This window comes from Budorcas taxicolor, chromosome X (assembly GCF_023091745.1).
Source record: "Budorcas taxicolor isolate Tak-1 chromosome X, Takin1.1, whole genome shotgun sequence".
NCBI classification, from domain to species: Eukaryota; Metazoa; Chordata; class Mammalia; order Artiodactyla; family Bovidae; genus Budorcas; species Budorcas taxicolor.
The window spans coordinates 86,273,879-86,296,662 of NC_068935.1; the positions used below are offsets into that span (position 1 = coordinate 86,273,879).

General features: G+C 41.1%; 1 protein-coding gene across 1 annotated transcript in view; it reads left to right on the plus strand.

Annotated features, from left to right (window-relative positions):
* The first annotated feature begins 643 nt into the window (after window positions 1-643).
* ZNF81 (zinc finger protein 81) overlaps window positions 644-22,784 on the plus strand; it is a 41,932-nt gene continuing 19,791 nt past the window's right edge. Inside the window, exons 1-2 of the mRNA XM_052662701.1 lie at window positions 644-787; window positions 16,713-16,839. Coding sequence (XP_052518661.1) covers window positions 644-787; window positions 16,713-16,839 — 271 coding nt within the window. The remainder of the gene's footprint in view (window positions 788-16,712; window positions 16,840-22,784) is intronic.

Below are 22,784 nucleotides of genomic sequence, written 5' to 3' on the forward strand. Positions count from 1 at the left end.
CTCACTGCCTGTCTCTGTGTCACATTACAGTAATTTTTGCAGTATTTCAAACTTTTTCATTATTATTATAATTGTTTTGATGATCTGTAACCAGTGATCTTTGATGTTACTATCAATCCATGAGTCTAGGATGGCATGATAAATATGTGTTCAAACTGCCCTCCTTCCTGTCTCTCATCCTCTCCTCAGGCCTCTCTTTCCCTGAGACATAGTAATATTGAAATTAGGCAAGTTGATAAGCTTACAGTTGCTTCTTAAGTGTTCAATTGAAAGGGAGAGTCTCTCACTTTAAATCAAAAGCTAGAAATGATTAAACTTAGTGAGGAAGGTGCATCAGAAGTTGAGGTAGGCTGAAAGCTAGGCCTCTTGTACCAGTTAGTGAAGTTGTGAATGCAAATAAAAAGTTCTTGAAGGAAATTCAAAGTGCTGTTCCAGTGAACACATAAGTGATAAGAAAGAGAAACAGCCTTATAGCTGATACAGAGAAGTTTTTAGTGGTCTGGATAGAAGATCAAACCAACCACAACATTCCCTTAAGCCAAAGCTTAATCCAGAGCAAGGCTGTAACTCTTTTTAGGTCTGTGAAGCCTGAGAGAAGTGAAGGAAGCTGCAGAAGAAGTTTGAAACTAGCAGAGGTTGGATCATGAGGGTTAAGGAAAGCTGTCTCTGGAACATAAAAGCACAAGAAGAAGAAGCAAGTGCTAATGTAGAAGCTGCAGCAACTTATCCAGAAGATCCAGTTAGAATAACTAATAAAGATGGCTACACCAAACAGCAGTTTTCCACTGTACATGAAACAGCTTTATATCAGAGGAAGACACCATCTAGGACTTTGATAGTTGGCGAGAAGTGCCTGGCTTCAAAGATTCTCAGGACAGGCTGGCTCTTTTGTAGGGACTAGTGCAGCTAATAACTTTAAGAAGAAGCCAGTGCTCACTGACCATTCTGAAAATCCTAGTGCTCTTAAGAATTATGGTAAATCTACTCTGCCTGTCCTCTGTAGGTGGAACAACAAAACCTGGATGACAGCACATCTGTTTACAACATGGTTTACTGAATATTGTAAGTCCACTGTTGAGAACTATTGCTCAGAAAAGATTGTTTTCATAATATTACTGCTCACTGGCAATGTAGCAATACACAAAAGCTATAATGGAGATGTTGTTGCTCTTGCTCAGTTGCTCAGTTGTGTCCAACTCTTTGTGACCCCATAGACTGCAGCACACCAGGCTTCCCTGTCCTTCACCATCTCCCAGAGCTTGCTCAAATTCATGTCCACTGAATCAGTGATGGACATCTAACCGTCTCATCCTCTATCATCCCTTCCCCTCCTACCTTCAATTTTTTCCCAGCATCAGGGTCTTTTCTAATGAATTGGCACTTCACATCAGGTGGTGAAAGTATTGCAGCTTCAGCTTTAGCATCAGCCCCTCTAATGAATACTCAGGATGGATTTCCTTTAGGATTGACTGGTTTGATGTCCTTGCAGCCCCAGGGACTCTCAAGAGTCTTTGACTCAAAAGCATCAATTCTTTGGCACTCAGCTTTCTTTATGGTTCAACTGTCACATCCATACATGACTACAGGAAAAACCGTAGCTTTGACTAGACAGACCTTTGTAGGCAAAGTAATGTCTCTGCTTTTTAATATCCTGTCTAGGTTTGTCATAGCTTTCCTTTCAAAGAACAAGCATCTTTTAATTTCGCAGCTGCAGTCATCATCTGCAGTGATTTTGGAGCCCAAGAAAATAATGTCTGTCACTGTTTTCATTGTTTTCCCATGTAGCCCATGGGACTGGATACAATGATCTTTGTTTTTTGAATGTTAAGATTTAAGCCAGCTTTTTCACTCTCCTCTTTCACCTTCATCAAGAGGCTCTTTAGGTCCTCTTCGGTTTCTGCCATAAGGGTGGTGTCATCTGCATATCTGAGGTTATTGATATTTCTCCCAGCAATCTTTCCAGCTTATGCTTCATCCAGCCAAGCATTTCACATGATGTACTCTGGATATAACTTAAATAATCAGGGTGACAATATACAGCCTTGATGTACTCCTTTCCCAATTTACAACCAGTCCGTTGTTCCATGTCCAGTTCTACCTGTTGCTTCTTGGCCTGCATACAGGTTTCTCAGGAGGCAGGTAAGGTGGTCTGGTATTCCTGTCTCTTTAGGAATTTTCCAATTTGTTGTGATCCACACAGTCAGAGGCTTTAGCGTAGTCAATGAAGCAGTAGATGTTTTTCTGGAATTCTCTTGCTTTTTCAATGATACAACAGATGTTGGCAATTTAATCTCTGATTATTCTGCCTTTTCTAAATCTATCTTGAACTTCTGGAAGTTCTCAGTTCTTGTACTGTTGACGCCTGGCTTGGAGAATTTTGAGCAATTAGTTTGATAGCATGTGAATTGAATGCAATTGTACTGTAGTCTGGACATTATTTGACATTGCCCTTCTTTGGGACTGAAATGAAGACTGACCTTTTCCAGTCCTGTGGCCACTGCTTTTTTCCATATTTGCAGGCATATGAAGTGCAGCACTTTAACAGCATCATCTTTTAGGATTTGAAATAGAGATGTACAATGAGATTAATGTTTTTGTGCCTGCTAGCACAATAGCAGTTCTACAATCCATGGATAAAGGAGTAATTTCAGCTTAAGTCTTATTATTTAAGAAGTACATGGCATTGAAACATGTATAATATCATATGTGAAATGAATCGCCAGTCCAGGTTCGATGCATGATACAGGATGCTTGGGGCGGGTGCACTGGGATGACCCAGAAGGATGGTATGGGGAGGGAGGTGGGAGGGGGGTTCAGGATGGGGAACACGTGTACACCTGTGGCAGATTCATGTTGATGTATGGCAAAATCAATACAATATTGTAAAGTAATTAGCCTTCAATTAAAATAAATAAATTTATATTAAAATAAGTAAATAAATAAAAAAGAAATGCATCTCATAATGCTTTAGCTGCTGTAGGTAGTGATTTCTTGGATAGATCTGGGCAAAGGCAATTGAAAATCTTCTGAAAAGGATTCACCATTCTAGATGTCATTAAAAGCATTCATGACTCATGGGAGGAGGAGTCAAAACATCAACATTAACTGGAGTTGGGAAGATGTGGATTCCAAACATCATGGTTGACTTTGAGGGTTTCAGGACTTCACTGAAGGAAGTAACTGCAGATATTAGAAATAGCAAGAGAATTAGAATTTGAAATAGAGCCTGAAGATGTGACTGAACTGTTGCAATCTCATTGTGAAACTTGAATAGATGAGGAGCTGCTTCTTACGTGTGAGGAAAGAAAGTGGTTTCTTGAAATAGAATCTATTCCCGGTGAAGATGCTGTGAAGATTGTTGAAATGATAACAAAAAGTTTAGTGTATGACATAGTTAGTTGATAAACAGTGGCAGAGTTTTGGAGGATTAACTCACATTTTGAAAGTTCTATTATGGGTAAAATGTGTCAGACAACATCAGATGCTACAGAGAAGTTGTTCATGAAAGGAAGGATCAGTGAGGCAAACTTCATTTGTGTCTTATTTTAAAAAATTGCCACAGCCACCCCAACCTTCAGGAGCCACCATCCCGATCAGTCAGCACCCATCAACATCAAGGCAAGACCCTCCATCGGCAAAATGATTATGACTCACCAAAGGCCCAGATAAGGGTTAGCATCTTTTAGGAATAAGTGCTGTGCTATGCCCAATGTTCAACTCTTTGCTATCCCTTGGATTGTAACCCACAGGACTCCTCTGTCCATGGGTTTTTCCAGGCAGAATACTGGCGTGGGTTGCCATTTACTGCACCAAGGGATCTTCCTGACCCATTGTCTCTTACATCTCCTGCACTGGCAGGCAGATTCTTTACCTGGGAAGCCCTTTAGGAGTAAAGTATTTTCTTTTTTAAAATTGATTTATTTTAATTGGAAGATAATTACTTTACAATATCGTGGTGATTTTTGCCACACATCGACATGAATCAGCCACAGGTACACGTGTCCCCCCATCCTGAACCCCCCTCCCACCTCACTCCTCACCCCCTCCCTCTGGGTTGTCCCAGAGCACTGGCTTTCAGTGCCGTGTTTCATGCAATGAATTTGCACTGGTCATCTGCATTACATATGGTAATGTACATGTTTCGATGCTATTCTCTCATATCATCCCACCCATGCCTTCTCCGACATAGTGCAAAAGTCTGTTCTTTACACCTGTGTCTCTTTTGCTGCCTTGCATATAGGGTCATCATTACCATCTTTCTAAATTCCATATACATGTGTTAATATACTGTATTGGTGTTTTTCTTTATGACTTACTTCACTCTGTATAATAGGCTCCAGTTTCATCCACCTCATTAGAACTGACTCAAATGCATTATAACTGAGTAGTATTCCATTGTATATATGTACCACAGCTTCCTTATCCATTCATCTGCTGGTGGACATCTAGATTGCTTCTGTGTCCTAGCTATGGAAGATAGAATGGTGAAAATAAATGAAGCAGAGAGGAAAAAAAGAAAAAAGAATTAAAAGAAATGAGGACAATCTGAGAGAGTTCTGGGACAATGTTAAGTGCCCCAACATTCGAATCATAGGAGTCCCATAAGAAGACAAAAAGAAAGAGCATGGGAAAATACTTGAGATCATAGTCAAAAGCTTCCCTAAAATGGGGAAGGAAATAGCCACCCAAGTCCAAGAAACGCAATCAGTCCCAAACAGGATAAACCCAAGGCAAAACACCCCAAGACCCTTATTAATTGAACTAACAAAAGTTAAACACAAAGAGCAAACATTAAAAGCAGCAGGGGAAAAGCAACAATAACACAAAAGGGGAATCCCCATAAGGATAAAGATGATCTTTCAATAGAAACTGTTCAGGCCAGAAGGGAATGGCAGGACATACTTAAAGTGATGAAAGAGAAAAGCCTACAAGCAAGATGACTCCACTCAGCAAGGATCTCATTCAGATATGAAGGAGAAATCAAAAGCTTTACAGACAAGCAAAAGCTGAGGGAATTAAGCACCACCAAACCAGCTCTTCAGCAAATGCTAAAGTATCTTCTCTAGACAGGAAACACAGAAAAGATTTATTTAAATTAACCCAGAATAACAAAGTAAATGATAACGGGATAATACTTATCAATTATTACCTTAAATGTAAATAGGTTAAATACTTCAGCCAAAAGACAAAGACTGGCTGAATGAATCAAAAACAAGACCCTTATATATGCTGTTTATAAGAGACGCACTTCAAAACAAGGGACACATACAGACTGAAAGTGAGGGGCTGGAAAAAGATATTTCATGCAAATGGAGACCAAAAGAAAGCCGGAGTAGCAATACTTATATCAGATAAAATAGGCTTTGAAATAAAAACCATGATAAGAGACAAAGAAAGACACTACATAATGATCAAAGGATCAATCCAAGAAGAAGAAATAACAATTATAAATATATATGCACCCAACATAGGAGCACCTCAATACATAAGCCAAATGCTAACAAGTTTGAAAGGGGAAATTAACAGTAATACAGTAATAGTGGGAGACTTTAATACCCCACTCACACCTATGCATAGATCAACCAAGCAGAAAATCAGCAAGGAAATACAAGCTTTAAATGATACAATGGAGTTAGACCTAATTGATATCTACAGGGCATTTCACCCTAAATCAGTGGAATTCACCTTTTTCTCAAGTGCACATGGAACATTTTCCAGGACAGATCAGATCCTGGGCCATAAATCTAGCTTTGGTAAATTTTAAAAAATTGAAATAATTTCAAGCATCTTTTCTGATCACAATGTGGTAAGATTAGATGTCAACTACAGGGAAAAAAACCATAAAAAAACACAAACATATGGAGACTAAACCACACACCTCTGAATAACCAGCATATCATGGAAAAAATCAAAAAGTAAATCAAAATATGCATAGAAACAAATGAAAATGAAAACACGATAATCCAAAACCTGTGGGATTCAGTAAAAGCAGTGCTAAGAGGGAGGTTCTTAGCAATACAAGCCTACCTCAAGAAACAAGAGAAACCAACTAAACAACCTTTAGGAATAAAGTATTTTTAAGTAATTAATTTACATTGTTTTTAAAGATACAATGCTGTTGAACACTTAAACAGACTACAACATGAATACAGTTACAATAAATGTAACTTTTATATGCCCTGGGAAACCGAAAAATGTGTCTCACTTTATTGCGATATTCATTTTATTTTGGTGATCTTGAGTACCCACAGTGTCTCTGAGGAATGCCCATGCTAGTTGTCACATAACGTGGACTTGAGACTGAACACAAGATTGGTGAGGAAATCCCCGCTTGGATAAGAATTAGGACTAACCATAACACTGTGTTCAGGCAGCTGTCTTTAAATCTGCTTCATGGTACTTGGTATGTAATCATTTTTCCAGTTGCTCCTCATTCAGTTCAGTTCAGTCACTCAGTCAGGTCCAACTCTTTGCGACCCCATATACTGCCACACTTCCTGTCCATCACCAACTCCCCAAGCTTGCTCAAACTCATGTCCATCAAGTCAGTGTTCTCCTCATTGACTGGCAATAAAGTGAAGGACCATTTATTGAACATACAATTTGGTCAACATTTCCACTACTGATTCCAAAGACTTTTCTCAAATCTCCTTAATTTGTCTCTGTTAGTTGTCTATTACTGCTGTAACAAACTGCCATAAAGTCAGTGGCTTAAAACAACAGAAATTTTAAATCTTGTAGTTCTGAAGTCCTAAATGGATCTCACTAGGCTAAAGTCAAGATGTTGGCAGGAATGGGTTCCTTTTTTAAAAATTTTTATTTATTTTGTCTGTGCTGGGTCTTCGTTGGTGTGTTGCCTTTTCTCTAGTTGGGGCAAGTGGGGGCTACTCTTCATTGCAGTGTGGACTTCTCATTGTGGAGGCTTCTTTTGTTGCAGAGGACAGGCTCCAGGTGTGTGGGCTTCCTTAGATGAGGCACATGGGCTCAGTATTTGCAGTTCCCAGGCTCTAGAGCATGGGCTCAGTAGTTGTGGCACATGGGCCTAGTTGCTCTGCAGCATGTGGGATCTTCCCACATCAGGGATCAAACCTTGTCTCCTGCATTGGCAAGCAGATTCTTTACTACTGAGCCACCAGAGAAACGTGGATGGGTTCTTTTCTGAAGGCTCAAGGGAAAAATCAATTTCCCTGCTCTTTCTAGCTTTTAAAGGTCACAAATATTCCTTGATATCATTCTCTTCATCTTTAATACCAGCAACAGTCAGTTGGTTCTTATCATGCTACATCACTCTAAACTTCTCTCCTACCTCACTCCTACACTTTTAAGGACTCTTTACATTACCCCTACCCAGACATTCCAAACAATCTCCTTGTTTTAAGGTCAGTTGATTAGCAAACTTCCTGGAATGTGAAATCAAGTGGGCCTTAGGAAGTATCACTACAAACAAAGCTAGTGGAGGTGATGGAATTCCAGTTGAGCTATTTCAAATCCTAAAAGATGATGCTGTGAAAGTGCTGCACTCAATATGCCAGCAAATTTGGAAAACTCAGCAGTGGCCACAGGACTTGAAAAGGTCAGTTTTCATTCCAGTCCCAAAGAAAGGCAATGCCAAAGAATGCTCAAACTACCGCACAGTTGCACTCATCTCACACACTAGCAAAGTAATGCTCAAAATTCTCCAAGCCAAGCTTCAACAGTACGTGAACCGTGAACTTCCAGATGTTCAAGCTGGTTTTAGAAAAGGCAGAGGAACCAGAGATCAAATTGACATCATCTGCTGGATCATGGAAAAAGCAAGAGAGTTACAGAAAAACATTTATTTCTGCTTTACTGACTATGCCAAAGTCTTTGACTGTGTGGATCACGATAAACTTTGGAAAATTTTAAAAGAGATAGGAATACCAAACCACCTGTCTTGCCTCCTGAGAAATGTGTATGCAGGTCAGGAAGCAACAGTTAGAACTGGACATGGAACAACAGACTGGTTCCAAATAGGAAAAGGAGTACGTCAAGGTTGTATATTGTCGCCCTGCTTATTTAACTTATATGCAGAGTACATCATGAGAAACCCTGGGCTGGAGGAAGCACAAGCTGGAATCAAGATTGCCGGGAGAAATATCAATAACCTCAGATATGCAGATGACACTACCCTTATGGCAGAAAGTGAAGAACTAAAGAGCCTCTTGATGAAAGTGAAAGAGGAGAGTGAAAAAGTTGGCTTAAAGCTCAACATTCGGAAAACTAGGATCATGGCATCTGGTCCCATCACTTCATGGCAAATAGATGGGGAAACAGTGTCAGACTTTATTTTTGGGGGGCTCCAGAATCACTATAGACAGTCACTGCAGCCATGAAATTAAAAGACACTTGCTCCTTGCGAGGAAAGCTATGACAAACCTAGACAGCATATTAAGAAGCAGAGACATTGCTTTCCCAACAGAGGTCCATATAGTCAAAGCTATGGTTTTTCCAGTAGTCATGTACACATGTGAGAGTTGGACCATAAAGAAGGCTGAGTGCTGAAGAATTGATTCTTTTGAGATAAGTCAAAGAAAGAAAATTCCATATGATCTCACTTTATGTAGAACTAAGAAAAATGGAAGACAAACAGAGCTCAGAGATACAGAGAACAGTTGGTGGCTGCCAGAGGCAAGAGTGGGTGGTGGACAAAAGGTGAAGAAGTTTGATGATATACAGCCTTGTCGTACTCCTTTCCCAATTTTGAATCAGTCCGTTGTTCCATGTCCAGTTCTAACTGTTGCTGCCTGGCCTGCATACAGGTTTCTCAGGAGACAAGTGAGGTGATCTGGTATTCCCATCTCTTTAAGAATTTTCCACAGTTTATTGTCATTCACACAGTCAAAGGCTTTAGTATAGTCAATGAAGCAGAAGTATATATTTTTCTGGAATTCTCTTGCTTTCTCTATGAGCCAGTGAATGTTGGCAATTTGATATCTGGTTCCTCTGCCTTTTCTAAGACTAGCTTGTACAACTGGAAGTTCTAGGTTCACATACTGCTGAAGCCTAGCCTGAAGAATTTTGAGCATTATCTTGCTAGCATGTGAAATGAGTGCAACTGTGTGGTAGTTTGAACATTCTTTGGCACTGTGCTTCTTTGGGATTGCCCTACTTTTCCAATCCTGTGGCCACTGCTGAGTTTTCCAAATTTGGTGGCATATTGAGTGCAGCACTTTCACAGCATCATTTAGGATTTGAAATAGCTCAGCTGGAATTCCATCACCTCCACTCTGTTTTGTTCGTGGCAATGCTTTCTAAGGCCCACTTGACTTCACACTCCAGGATGTCTGACTCTAGGTGAGTGACCACACGATCATGGTTATCAAGGTCTTTAAGACCTTTTTAATGTAGTTGTTCTATGTATTCTTGCCACCTCTTCTGAATGTCTTCTGCTTCTGTTAGGTCCTTACTGTTTTTGTCCTTTATCATGCTCATGCTTGCATGAAATGGTCCCTTGATATCTCCAGTCTTCTTGAAGAGATATCTAGTCTTTCCCATTCTATTGTTTTCCTCTATATCTTTGCATTGTTCACTTAAGAACCCCCTCTTATCTCTCCTTGTTATTCTCTGGAACTCTGCATTCAGTTGGGTATATCTTTCCCTTTCTCTCTTGCCTTTTGCTTCTCTTATCTCCTCAACTATTTGTAAAGTCTCCTTAGACAAACACTTTGCCTTCTTGCATTTTTTTTTTCCTTTGGGATAGTTTTGGTCACCGCCTCCTGTACAGTGTTACAAACCTCTGTCCATTGTTCTTCAGACATTCTGTCTGCCAAATCTAATCCCTTGAATCTATTCATCACCTCCACTGTATAAGGGACTTGACTTAGGTCATACCTGAATGGTCCATACCATTTCTGTCCTTTATCGAGCCCATCTTTGCATGAAATGTTCCCTTGGTAGCTCTAATTTTCTTGAAGAGATCTCTAGTCTTTCGCATTCTGTTGTTTTCCTCTATTTCTTTGCATTGATCACTGAAGAAGGCTTTCTTATCTCTTCTTGCTATTCTTTGGAACTCTGCATTCAGATGCTTATATCTTTCCTTTTCTCCTTTGCTTTTTGCTTCTCATCTTTTCACAGCTATTTGTAAGGCCTCCCCAGACAGCCATTTTGCTTTTTTGCATTTCTTTTCCGTGGGAATGGTCTTGATCCCTGTCTCCTGTACAATGTCACGAACCTCCATCCATAGTTCATCAGGCCCTCTATCTATCAGATCTAGTCCCTTAAATCTATTTCTCACTTCCCACTGTATAATCATAAGGGATTTGATTTAGGTCATACCTGAATGGTCTAGCGGTTTTCCCTACTTTCTTCAATTTAAGTCTGAATTTGATAATAAGGAGTTCATGATCAAAATCACTGCAGATGGTGACTGCAGCCATGAAATTAAAAGACGCTTACTCCTTGGAAGAAAAGTTATGACCAACCTAGATAGTATATTCAAAATCAGAGACATTACTTTGCCAACTAAGGTCCGTCTAGTCAAGGCTATGGTTTTTCCAGTAGTCATGTATGGATGTGAGAGTTGGACTGTGAAGAAGGCTGAGCGCTGAAGAATGGATGCTTTTGAACTGTGGTGTTGGAGAAGACTCTTGAGAGTCCCTTGGACTGCAAGGAGATCCAACCAGTCCATTCTGAAGGAGATCAGCCCTGGGATTTCTTTGGAAGGAATGATGCAAAAGCTGAAACTCCAGTACTTTGGCCATCTCATGCGAAGAGTTGACTCATTGGAAAAGACTTTGATGCTGGGAGGGATTGGGGCCAGGAGGAGAAGGGGATGACAGAGGATGAGGTGGCTGGATGGTATTACTGACTCGATGGACATGAGTCTGAGTGAACTCCGGGAGTTGGTGATGGACAGGGAGGCCTGGCGTGCTGTGATTCATGGGGTTGCAAAGAGTTGGGTACAACTGAGCGACTGAACTGAACTGAACTGATACCTGTATGGCCTAATCGTTTTCTCTACTTTCTTCAGTTTAAGTCTAAATTTTGCAATAAGGAGCTGATGATGTAAGCCACAGTCAGCTCCTGGTCTTGTTTTTGTTGACTATATAGAGCTTCTCCATTTTTTGCTGCAAAGAATATAATCTGATTTCAGTATTGACCATCTGGTGATGTCCATGTATAGAGTTGTCTCTTGTGTTGCTGGAAGAGAGTGTTTGCCATGACCAGTGTGTTCTCTTGAGAAAACTCTGATACCCCTTGTCCTGCTTCATTTTGTACTCTGTTGGAGTCCAGCTCCAGCAGCCAGGGAATCAGCCTGAAGGGATGAGCAGTGTCAGCAAAGAATGATGTAGCCTCTGACTTGAGGTATGGGACTACATGTTTATTTCAAGCATCAGGTCTTCTTTTATACTTTGACAAAAGCATTAGGTCAGAGGTTTGACATTTTCAGTTCCCCCTTACCCAGATTATTGTCTAATTGTTGCCCTTCAAACAGAGTTCCTGCTTCCTGTTTACTTGTGATTACATTGTAACTCATGCCACATTCCTCAGTTTATTTCTTATCTTTCTAAATCCTGTTTGCCCCTAGTATCTACTAAAAAGGCTTCTAGCTATTCTTAATGATTCCTAAACCCTAAGCTCAGCAAACTTCCTTTGCCATAAACATTCCCCTCACAAACAGGTCTCAGATAACAATCCTTCCCATGGCCTCAAGCTGTGGCCTATGTGCTCATCCTGGAACATTCTTTGTGAAAATCCTTGAACAAATGTCATTGGTTACTTTATAGATTATTTTCTGGGCACAACTGCAGAAGGCTTTGTGTTTTCTCATGCTTCTCTCAAGAACAATAAGCACCTTAACATTCTTTCCAGCCAACTCAACTGAAGAAAGGAAAGAGCAAGTCAGAATCACAAAACCTAACTCCTTCATCCCGGGACTGTGCCTGCGGGATGAGGAGAGGGGGTTGGGGCTGTGCCTCCATTTTGTCAATAATGCCTAACATGGCTACCGACAGTACTCTAAGGCCAAATTTGCCTGTTATTCCAGGTATCTCTTGACTTCCAATCCCCTGTGATGAAAAAAGACATCTTTTTTTGGTTTTAGTTCTAGAAGGTCTTGTAGGGCTTCATAGAACCGTTCAACTTCAGCTTCTTTGGCATTAGTGTTTGGGGCATAGGCTTGGATTACTGTAATATTGAATCATTTGCCCTGGAAACAAACTGAGATCTTTCTGTTGTTTTTGAGATTGTACCCAAGTACTGCATTTCAAACTCTTGTTAACTATGAGGGCTACTCCATTTCTTCTAAGGGATTCTTGCCTACAGTAGTAGATGTAATGATTATCTGGATTAAATTCTCCCATTCTGATCCATCTTAGTTCCCTGATTCCTAAAATATTGATGTTCATTCTTGCCATCTCCTGTTTAACCACTTCCAGTTTACCTTGATTCATGGACCTAACATTCCAGGTTCCTATGCAATATTGTTATAGCATCATTCTTTACTTTCACCACCAGATACATCCAGAACTTGCCTCTTCATTCTTTCTGGAGCTGTTTCTCTAGTCTTCCCCAGTAGCAAAGGGGGCTACGGATTTGAGGGGTCTCATCTTCCAGTGTCACATCTTTTTGTCTCTTTGTACTGTTCATTGGGTTCTCGTAGGAAGAATACTGGACTAGTTTTCCATTGTCTCCTCCAGTGGACCACATATATCAGGTACATATAGACAAGGCTATGATTTTCCCAGTAGTCATGTATGGAAATGAGAATTGAACCATAAAGAAAGCTGAGTGCTGAAGAATTGATGCTTTCAAATTGTGGCGCTGGAGACTCTTTGAGAGTCCCTTGAACTGCAAGGATATCAAACCTGTCAATCCTAAAGGAAAGTGAAAGTGAAGTCGCTCAGTCGTGTACAACTCTTTGCGACCTCATGGACTGTAGCCTATCAGGCTCTGTCCATGGGATTTTCCAGGCGAGAGTGCTGGAGTGGATTGCCATTTCCTTCTCCAGGGGATCTTCCTGACCCAGGGATCAAACCTGGGTCTCCCGCATTGCAGGCAGACGCTTTACTGTCTGAGCCACCAGGGAAGCCCCATCCTAAAAGAAATCAACCCTAAATATTCACTGAAGGACTGATGCTAAAGTTCCAATACTGAAGTTGAAGCTCCAATACTTTGGACATCTGATGCGAAGATCTGACTCATTGGAAAAGACCATGATGCTGGGAATGGTTAAAGACAAAAGAAGAAGGGGGTGACAGAGGATGAGATGACTGGATGACATCACTGACTCAGTGACCATAAGTTTGAACAGACTCTGGGAGATACTGAAGGACAGGGAGGCCTGGCATGCTGCAGTCCATGGGGTGGAAAAGAGTCGGACATGACGTAGCGACTGAACAGACTTATTTCACTTATCATAATGCTCTCAGGGTACATCCATGTTGTTGCACATGACAAGATTTCCTTCTTTTATGGCTAAATAATATTCCATTGTGTATGTGTATGTATACCACATTTTCTTTATCCATTTCTCCATTTGTGGATGCTTAGGTTGATTTTATATCTTAGCTATTGTAAATAATACTGTAGGGACTTCCCTAGTGGTACAGTGTTAAGTAATCTTCCTTGCAATTCAGGGGATGCAGGTTTGATCCCTGGTTGGGAAACTAATATCCCACATGCCGCAGAGCACCTAAGCCCATTTGCCATAACTAGAGAGCCCATGCACCACAACTACTGAGCCCAAATGCCTTGAGGAAGATCCTGAATGATGCACCAAAGATCCACATGCTGCATCTAAGACCCAATATAACTAAAATAAATAAAACCCAATCTTTTAAAAAAACAATACTGCAATGAACAGGAGAGTGCATATATCTTTTTAAGTGAATGTATTCATTTCTTAGGTAGATACCCAGAAGTAGAAGTGCTGGCTCATATGGTGGTTCTGTTTTTAATCTTTAAGGAAGTTCTGTATTGTTTTGCATAATGAAAGTGAAAGTTGCTCAGTCGTGTCTAACTCTTTGCAACCCCATGGACTGTACTGTAGCCTGCCGTGCTCCTTTGTCCATGAGGATTCTCCAGGCAAGAATACTGGAGTGCATTGCCATTTCCTCCTCCAAGGGATCTTCCCGACCCAGGGATCAAACTCAGATCTCCCACATTGCAGGCAGATTGTTTACCACTGAACCACCCAGTAAGCCCAGTTTTACATTTCTGCTGACAGTGCATGAGTTCCGTTTTTCTATGTTCTCATTAACACTTGTTATTTATTGTCTTCATGATAGCCATTCTAACAGGTGTGAGGTGATAGCTAACTGTGGTTTTGATTTGCATTTCCTGATAATTAGTGATGTTGAGCATCTTTACATGTATCTGTTGGCCATTTGTGTGTCTTCTTTACAGAAATGTCTATTCGGATCCTCTACTGCTTTTTAATCAAATTTTTTTTTTTTTTTTGCTGTTAAGTTGTATGATTTCTTTACATATTTTGGATGTTGTTGTTGTTGTGTTAGTCACTCAGTCATGTCCCACTCTTTGTAACCCCATTGACTGTAGTCCACCAGTCTTCTCTGTCCATGGAATTCTCCAGGCAAGAATACTGGAATGGGTAGCCATTTCCTTCTTTAGGAGATTTTCCCAACCTAGATATCAAACCTGGGTCTCCTGCATTGCAGGCAGATTCTTTACTATCTGAATCACCAGGGAAGCCCCACATAGTCTGGCTATTAACCCCTTATCAGACATAGGCTTTGCAAATATTTTTCCCAGTCAGTGAGCTGTCTTGTCATTTTGTGGAAGGTTTCATTTGCTCTGCATAAACTTTTTAGTTTGGCATATTCCCACGGTTTGTTTTTTGTTTTTGTTGCACTTGCTTTTGGTGTCGAATTCAAAAATTCATCTCCAAGACTTACATCAAGGAGCTTACCACCTGTGTTTTCATCTAGAAGTTGTATGGTCTCTGGTCTTATGGTTAAGTCTTTAATCCACTTTGAATTAACTTTTGTGGGGGTGTAAGAGAGTGTTCCAGTTTCATTTTGTTGCATGTGGCTGTCCAATTTTCCCAAACCATTTATTGAAGACACTGTCCTTTCCCCCATTTTATATTCTTGGCATCTTTCTTATAAATTAATTGACCGTAAATGTGTGGGTTTATTTCTGGACTTTCTCTTCTGTCCCATTGATCTGTATGTCTGCTTTTATACCACAATCAAGTTAGTTAACACATCCGTCACCACACAGAGTTACTCTGTGTGTGTGTGTGCTTGTGAATGTGGTGATAACACTCAGGTTAATTTTTGTATATGGTGTGAGGTGTGAATCATAAGTTTGTATTTTCCTCCAAAACTTATTATATCTATTTGTTCCAGCACTGTTTTTAAAAAAGACTTTCCTTTCCCGCATTGAAGCACTTTGGCACCTTAGTCAAAAAATAGTTGTCCATATGTGTGCAAATCTGTTTCTGGACCTTCTATTCTGTTTCATTGATACATGTGTCTATACTTACATCAATACCATTCTGTCTGAATTATTGTAGCTTTATAGTAAGTCTTAATATTACATAGTATAAATCTTCCATGCTAATCCTTGCTTTGTGTATTCTAGTTCCTTTGCATAGCTATATAAACTTTTAACATCTCTGTTTCAGTTTTTAACAAAAATTTGACAAATAATTGGTTGAAGAAGTAGAAGACAAATGAGTAAAGTGATATAAAATTTCAACAACACTCAATCAAGTTGATTTAAATATTAGAGAACACTGAACCTATCAGTAGCTGAATATACATTGTTTTCTAGGGACACCTGAAACATTCTTCTAGATAGACCATCTGTTGAAATCATACAGAGTGTATTTTCTGACAACTGTGGAATTAAAAGTGATCAAACAAAACGGCATCAAGAGAAAATGCCTATATTTTTAAAGACTAAATGAAAGCAGTAGTACAGGGAGCTATGTAAAGTGAGAAAAAAGTGTACATGCTGGACTTCCCTGGTGGTCCAGTGGTTAATATTCTGCTAGTCAAGGCAGGGGAGCATGTTCACCTGACCCTGTGCACCACAATTACTGAACCCTTGCTCTAGAGCCTGTGAGACACAACTTCTGAGCCTGTGAACCCCAACCACTGAAGCCTGTGCACTCTATAGCCTGTGCTCTGCAGCAAGAGAAACCACTGCAATGAAAAGCTCTTGCACCACAACTAGAGAGTAGCCCCTACTTTGCCACAACTAGAGAAAGCTCACACACAGGAACAAAGACCCAGCACAAACATACATGCCTCCTTCAAAAAGCAATAAACACTAACTTCCCATTAACATGAGCAACTAAATAAGATAAACTTCAAATCCTGGACAAAATTATCAATTTTTTCCCCTTTCGATCACTTTATTTACTTTATTTATTTATTTTTATTGGAGTATATTTTTTTTCAGTTAGTTTCTGCTGTACAGCAAAGTTAATCAGCGATACACACTACTACGTATAAGTAGTTATATACTACTATAGAAAACTAATGAAAATTAATTTTTTAAAATGAAAGACTCATATACAATGGATGGCAGAAATTTATAAGTAGATATTTTTATTCTATACATTATGTATAAGTAAGTATTTAAAAGGCATAGCCTATGGGGTATTATGGTAAAAATCCTAAAAGCATTTTTCTATCTTTTCCCTATCCTCCCATGCTGACCTGGTCACCCTGAGTGGGATTGTGTTTAGAGGTGTCAGTGTCCTTCATGTTTATTTACAGGTGTCAGTGTCCTTTGAGGATGTGACTGTGGACTTCAGCAGGGAGGAGTGGCAGCATCTGGACTCTGCTCAGAGGCGCCTGTACCAAGATGTGATGTTGGAAAACTACAGCCACCTCCTCTCACTGGGTAAGCCCAGCCAGAATGTGAATCTGCAAGGAACCTGTATGGGTAAAGTTTTGTCTGTCCAAGAATATATGTTAATGTCTTAAACTGCACTGTCTCTGACTGTGACCTTATTTAGAAATATTATCTTCCCAGAAGTAATCAAGCTAAAACAAGGTCATTAGTTGGGCCCTAGGAGCCTGGTGGGCTGCTGTCCATGGGGTCACACAGAGTCAGACACGACTGAAGTGACTTAGCAGTAGCAGCAGTAAACCAATATGACTGGCATTCTTATGAAAAAGAGAAGTGTAGACACAGACAAACACAAACACTCAAGAGAGGCCATGTGGAGGCACACAAGGAAAAGATGACCATGTGATTGGAGGGATGCTTCTATAGGACAAGAGGTGCCTAAGGCCACCAGAAACCAGGAGAGGGGCATGGAACACATCCCTCCCTAGCACCTTCAAAGAGCATGACTTGGCTGATGCCTTGATTTTGGACTTCCGGCCCCCAGAACCACAAGACAAGAAATTCCTGTTGTTCTGAGCCACCCAGTTTGTGGTACTTTGTTACAACAGCCCTAGGAAACTGCAACTGTCTGTACTGGGAAGTGGAGTGATATTATGAGAAACACCTAAAAAAAAAAACATGGAAGTGGCTTTGAATTGGGCAGCAAGTAGAGGCTGAAAAGATTTGTAGGTGCTTGATAGAAAAAGTCTAGATTGCCCCAAAGAAACTTGTGGTAGAAGTAGGAATGTTAAAGGTGGTTTTGGTGAGATCTCAGATGGTACAGTCCATGGGGTCACAAAGATTTGAATATGAGTGAACACACACACACTGCCAGATGGAAGATAGGCATATGTTGTTGGAAATTGGTAAAAGGTAAATCTTATAAAGTGGCAAAGGATTTGGCTGAATTTTGTTCTTTTGGGTGGAAAGAGCTTATAAGTGATGAACTGGGATATTTAACTGAGGAAACTTCTAAGCCAAGTGTTAAAAGCGAGACTTGATTTGCCCTTAATGCTTATAGTAAAATGCTAGAGGAAAGAGAGAATTTGAAGAAGGAATTGTTAGTAGAAAAGAACTAGAACATGAAGATTTTGAAAATTTTCAGCCTATGCATATTGCAAAATATGAGATGTACTCTGGAAAGGGCACCAAGTGTATGGCTGGAGAACCAGTTGCTAAAAGGATTAGGCATGTGACTTGTAGATCCAATCAGCCATCTCAGCAGAAACACTGCCAGCTTCAGCTTGGGATGAACAGGGCAGAGGCAGAAAAAAAGGAAGGAAGGACGACTGGATTTCTGGGATTCTCCAGCCAGGAAACAGGCTAGTAAAGCTATTTGGCAGTGAATATCTTCTAAGAAAAGCAATGAATGACCCTCCAAATGGTTCAGAAGCCAGCAGAGCTTTCACTGCCACCACAGGCCCAGAGAGCACAGACTAGGAAGATTCAGGGTGACAAGCTGTCACCTCTTTGCTTCCAGAAGGTGAGCCACCTAATTGATTCCAGGGCTAAGAGGGCAAGGCCACCACCTAGGGCTGAGGGTGTAAGGTCACCACATAGGGTCTGAGGTCACATCTTTTAACAGTGACATCTCTCTTGAACTCTCTCTTCAGCTCTCCCTTATGGTACTTGTTGACTATCAGTTTTGTTCCAGTATTTAGCTTTGGGTCTTCCCTGGTGGCTCAGATGGTAAAGAACCTGCCTGCAATGCAGGAAACTGGCGTTCGATCCCTGGGTTGGGAAGATTCCCCTGGAGGAGGGAATGGCTACCAGCTCCAGGATTCTTGCCTGGAGAATTCCGTGGACAGAGGAACCTGTCAGGTCCATGGGGTCTCAAAGAGCCAGACCCAACTAAGCGACTAACACTTTCACTTCCTTTTATTTAGCCTTACACCAAGCCCTGGTGGCTCAGTTATAAAGAGTCTGCCTGTCAAGCAGGAGATACAGATTCGATCCCTGGGTGGGAAAGATCCCCTAGAGTAAGAAATGGCAAACCCACTCCAGTGTTCTTGCCTGGGAAATCCCATGGATAAAGGAGCCTGGTGGGCTACAGTCCATGGGCACAAAGAGTCAGACATGATTTAGCAACTAAACAACAACAATATTTAGATTGCATGGAGTTCACTGCCCACTTTGGGCACATTCTCAAGCAATTCAACTCTGGGAAGACCCAGTCTCAGTGCTGCAAGGGTGGCTGCTGGCCTCACGCCATCCACAGGCTGAGCCTTCGTCAGAAGAACTTGGGCCCCTTACAAGCAGCACTGCAAGGCAGGTCTACCGTTTTCCACATTTTGTGTCAGTGCTGGCTGGCTTCTTCTGTGTTCACTCACCATTACTGAGGATATCCTTGGTAAGTTTTATTTTCCTCCACTATCTAAAATGCTTAAATTCTGTGAGTAAATTGAGACTTTGTAGCAAACCAAAAGTTGTTTCTCAGAAGGAGAGCAGAAGATGGCAGAGATTAGCTCCAAAATCCTAGGACCTGTGCTGTGATTCATCTCAGGGGAACTGCCAAAGGCTCCATCCCTGTGTCGCTGACACTTCAAGCACCAATGAATCTGATGGGTCATATGACCCAAGTGGCAGGGTGGCTTATATGGTGGTCTGGACGTGTCACACAGGGCCTTCTCCTATTCTGATCTCCACTCAAAATGGCAACTTTTTGAATCACCTGGTAAATAGGCGAGAGTAGCTCATCCAGATAAGGACTGTGTTGCCTTTGATGTCCAAACAGGCCCTAGGCATTGGCCCTCTTTTTGCTTATGGAAGATCCAGATGCAAAACTTATTCTTCAAGAGGTTAGAAGGAGTATCTCAACAAGCCCCCCACCACTGCACCCCTAGAAATCTCACTGAGATAGAAGGCCCCTAAATTTATTTTCAGATTCATTTCCTGTCTCCTGACACACAGATGCCTTATCCATAATCCTAGAGTAGTTTCTCACTCTTATCCACTAGGTCTAATAAGCATAATATCCATGTAATGGACCAGTGTGGGGTTCCTAGGTGGCACTGGTGGTGAAGAACCTGCCTGCTAGTGCAGGAGATATAAGGGACATGGTTTCAATCCCTGGGTTGGGAAGACCCCCTGGAGGAGGTCACGGCAACCCACTCCAGTATTCTTACCTGGAGAATCCCATGGACAGAGGAACTTGGCAGGCTATAGTCCATGGGGTCTCAAAGAGTTGGACATGACTGAAGTGACTGAGCACACAGACATGTGATGTGATGTCTTGTGGAAGGGAAAATTGCCCAAGATCCCTACAGGTTAAATTATGACATAGAACTGGAGAGTTGAGCTTACCTCTGAGGCAGGACAGTGCAGGTATATAGCTGGCCTTGCCAATGGAAAGAAAACTGGTTTTGCTTGTCTTTACTAACAGTACTGTTTTTAAGAAAGGCATTTGCCAGATAAATATATACATGCCGAGTATCAAAGGATGTGTTCATTTGCTCAAGCAACAAAACTGAATCTGGTATAGCAGCTGCTGTTGGAGAGACTACCTGGTTAAGTTCATGATAATCCGCTGTCCTTCTCCAAGATCCATCTGTCTTCTGCACAGGCCAAATAGGCATGTTGAATGTAGTGGAATCACCATCCTTGCATCTTTTCAAGTCCTTGCTGCTGCTGCTGCTGCTGCTGCTGCTAAGTCACTTCAGTTGTGTCCACCTCTGTGCGACCCCATAGACAGCAGCCCACCAGGCTCCCCCATCCCTGGGATTCTCCAGGCAAGAGTACTGGAGTGGGGTGCCATTGCCTTCTCCATCAAGTCCTTGATGGTAACACTAACCTCAGCAATCCCTCAGGAAAGCAATACTGCTTTTGGTTTACTGTTTTCCTAGATGGAGACAGTTCTAATGGCTTCCACTTGGCATTTTCCACCATAAGAGGCCTCACTCCATAGGTCAGGAGACCAATATGAGGAGACTGCCAGTTGCTGAGTATTCTAATTATGCATTCCTATACCAGAGAAATAACCACGAGATGGGTTTAGGGATCCACTGAGCTCACTGTGTGTGATGGACCTGAGCTAAAACTCCATTGATCACTTCACTTTTATAAGCCCCAACTCTGTCTGGTGAGCCACAGTAATGTTTTGGATCTTTTGGAATTAGTGTCAGATCAGAGCCAGTGTCCTGTCTGGTATTATCTGGAAAGCCTCATTGCTTTTTCCCCAATGCAGAGGTACCCTGGTAAAGGGCTGTAGGTCCTTTTAGAAAAAGTTGGGAGAAATATTAGTGGTGTAAATTTTTGGCAGTGTCATGGGTTCATTCCTCCAGGGACCCAACCTCCCCTTCATTCAGAAGTGTTCATTCTCAGTGTATAAATTGACTCAAGTCTGAGAGGTGATTGAGGAGCTTGGATTCTGTGTTTGGATGTTTCAAGTTAGACTTCTTTTTGCTTGACCTAGAACTCTTTTCCTTGTACAGATCAAGTAAGACTTTAGTAAATTGCCCACCTATTTGTCTCCTATGGAAGTCATGATCAACTAGCCAAACTCACAGGTCTCTGTGAATCAGACTGATTCTTTTTGACAGCACAGAAGGTTTGGTTCATCCCTATGTAATATATATTAAAGACGTGTATGCCTTTTTTTTTTTCCTATTTGGCAGTAGGATAGCATAAGAGAAAGAAGTTTAAATCTCTACCTGGCCACTTGTATGAATAACTAAGCCACTTACTAGCTGTGTGACTTTGGAATTTTACCTCTCCAAGGCTGTTTCCTTGTCTGCTAAGGGGAATAAGAGGAGAGTTGGTTTGAAGATTAAATGGATTAATTCATCTAAAGTGCCCAGGGCAATGTCTGGTACATAGTAAATAATCAATATTCTTTTTTTTTAATTTTTATTTTTACTTTATTTTACTTTACAATACTGTATTGGTTTTGCCATACATTGACATGAATCCACCACGAGTGTACATGCGTTCCCAACCATGAACCCCCCTCCCACCTCCCTCCCCATAACATATCTCTGGGTCATCCCCGTGCACCAGCCCCAAGCATCCTGTATCCTGCATCAGACATAGACTGGCAATTCGTTTCTTACATGATAGTATACATGTTTCAATGCCATTCTCCCAAATCATCCCACCCTCTCCCTCTCCCACAGAGTCCAAAAGTCCGCTCTACACATCTGTGTCTCTTTTGCTGTCTTGCGTACAGGGTCATCATTGCCATCTTTCTAAATTCCATATATATGTGTTAGTATACTGTATTGGTGTTTTTCTTTCTGGCTTACTTCACTCTGTATAATCGGCTCCAGTTTCATCCACCTCATTAGAACTGATTCAAATGTATTCTTTTTAATGGCTGAGTAATACTCCATTGTGTATATGTACCACAGCTTTCTTATCCATTCATCTGCTGATGGACATCTAGGTTGTTTCCATGTCCTGGCTATTATAAACAGTGCTGCGATGAACATTGGGGTACATGTGTCTCTTTCAATTCTGGTTTCCTCGGTGTGTATGCCCAGCAGTGGGATTGCTGGGTCATATGGCAGTTCTATTTGCGATTTTTTAAGGAATCTCCACACTGTTCTCCATAGTGGCTGTACTAGTTTGCTTTCCCACCAACAGTGTAGGAGGGTTCCCTTTTCTCCACACCCTCTCCAGCATTTATTGCTTGCAGACTTTTGGATCGCAGCCATTCTGACTGGTGTGAAGTGGTACCTCATTGTGGTTTTGATTTGCATTTCTCTAATAATGAGTAATGTTGAGCATCTTTTCATGTGTTTGTTAGCCATTCGTATGTCTTCTTTGGAGAAAAGAATGAAACTAGATCACTTTCTAACACCACACACAAAAATAAACTCAAAATGGATTAAAGATCTAAATGTAAGACCAGAAACTATAAAACTCCTAGAGGAGAGCATAGGCAAAACACTCTCCAGCATAAATCACAGCAGGATCTTCTATGATCCATCCCCCAGAATTCTGGAAATAAAAGCAAAAAT